This window comes from Cyprinodon variegatus, unplaced genomic scaffold (genome assembly GCF_000732505.1).
Source record: "Cyprinodon variegatus isolate N-32 unplaced genomic scaffold, C_variegatus-1.0 Scaffold370, whole genome shotgun sequence".
NCBI lineage: Eukaryota > Metazoa > Chordata > Actinopteri > Cyprinodontiformes > Cyprinodontidae > Cyprinodon > Cyprinodon variegatus.
Genome location: NW_015150823.1, coordinates 346,034 through 348,035, shown reverse-complemented (window position 1 = coordinate 348,035; position 2,002 = coordinate 346,034). Strand labels below are relative to the sequence as shown.

The 2,002-nt window shown below is 41.5% G+C and overlaps 1 protein-coding gene across 1 annotated transcript in view; it reads left to right on the top strand.

Annotated features, from left to right (window-relative positions):
• The window catches only part of LOC107092184 (acyl-coenzyme A thioesterase 4-like), a 26,084-nt gene that overhangs the window by 4,211 nt on the left and 19,871 nt on the right, over positions 1-2,002 (top strand). Inside the window, exon 2 of the mRNA XM_015386507.1 lies at positions 420-589. Coding sequence (XP_015241993.1) covers positions 420-589 — 170 coding nt within the window. The remainder of the gene's footprint in view (positions 1-419; positions 590-2,002) is intronic.

Sequence of the window (2,002 nt, the reverse complement as noted above, 5' to 3'; positions counted from 1 at the left end):
AGATTATCATGATTTACTCCTTTGGGATCCAACTTGATTACTGGCTGTCCAACAAAATTTCACAAAAATCAGCACATCAACTAATGACCTAATGAAAAACAAGCTCTCTGGAAACGGTCACTCAGGCATCCTTGAGGTTTAGGAACTCCAGAGAACTTTGTGAAATCCACTAATCAAAGATGGAGGAAACCCCCAGATCCCATTAGATTAGATGATTGAAGATATATTGTTCCAGCTTGTTAGAATCTGTAATGTGATTAACCAGAACAAAGCCTTTGACAAAAAGATGGAAACTAAAGTGTTTCTTAGTGTGAAAGTGTTTCTTAGACAACAGTTTATTTACAGGTGACATACATTTTTCTGACAGAGAAAACTGTGGAAATGAAAGAGCCGTTTTTATTGCTATGGTTTGTTTTAAGGACCTGGACCTTTTCCTGGTCTCCTGGACCTGTGGGGCGGTGGGATACAGCTGGTGGAGTACCGGGCAGCTTTACTGGCCTCACATGGGATTGCCACCATGGCTCTGGATTACCTCACATGTAAATACACCATGGAAACAGGGGAGACTGTGAAGCAGGACTACCTTGAGGTAAATCTAATTATGACATGAATGCCTTACAGAAACCTTTTGGTATACAGTATCGTTTATAGAAAACCGTAACATATTTAATGCATCAATTTTATTTAAATGTGATGTGGGATTGGAGGTTCCTTCAATCCTGGTCTTCAGGACCTTGGGCCTCATTTATGAAATATTCGGTGGGATCTACACTAAAAGTGTTTGTATTCCCATGAGAAAGGCGCATATAAAATTATCTTAGGGTTATCAAACATGCACAAGTAAAACAAGAAGTATATTTCCTTCATAAATCATTCACATGTGCCCAAGGCTAAAAAAACCCCAAAGGGATCACAATAGGTCAATGGGGTTGTGTGTGGGGGGGAAATCATATTTTATATTTTATCCTTAGCAGGATACAGTTTAAGACTGAAAAAAACCCAGCACCTAGTAAACACAGATAACGTGATATCTTGCAGGATGAACGGTTGAGAAGGATGAGAGGTGTGTTAATCAAATCTGAGCATAAGTGTGTGCAAAGTAAGTCCATGAAGCCCTGGGTCAATGTCCTGCAACTTTCCAGGAACCACAGCCAACCTGCAAAGCTGTGAAATGATTGTATCCAGTTTACGGTTCTATTATCTTAACATCTCAATCTGAACGTTGATAGCTCTGCAGATCCACTCATACATGCTGGGTATCCTGACAACAGCCAAAACAATCCCCTGACATCTTCAGAATTTCATGATATGCCAGGTATAAGACAGGACACAGAAGCTAAGCAGGAAAGACAAGGGAGGGAGGGAGGGAAAAAGCATCCTCCTCCTACCAGAGACAAGTCAGGAAAAAAAATGCGTACCGATAAAAACTTGTAGTCTAACTGAGGCAGAAATAGATGTGATAGCGACTGATGTGGAAAGTCAGGTAGATGCCTGTTAGCTACGTTAGTGGTGTGAGACATAGAAGTAAGTATTGTTGAAGACTAGTAGTCTATCTTCTGTCTAGTTTATCTTTAGGATAAAAATGAAGACACTCAAAGGATTATCTTTGAATCTTCTGCCGACTCTGGGGAAAGAAGATTTTTATTCCTTCAATTCCAACGTCGTTCAATAAACACGGTACAGAACAGAGCACTTCCTGACCTCTTTCCTAAAGAAAGCACACCTGTGTTCCATGTATTTATACCAAATTCTGGCAGCATGAAGATTCTGGGTTTGATTCCCGGCCTGGGGTCTTTTTGCATGTGGTTTGCATGTTCTCCCTGAACATGCGTGGGTACTCTCTGGGTACTCCGGCTTCCTTTCACAGTCCAAAAACATGACTGGCTTCTCTAAATTCTCCCTAGGTGTGAGTGGTTGTTTGTCCTGTTTGTCTCTGTGTTGCCCTGCGATGAACTGGAGACCTGTCCAGGGTGACCCCACCTCTCACCCACTGACAAATGGA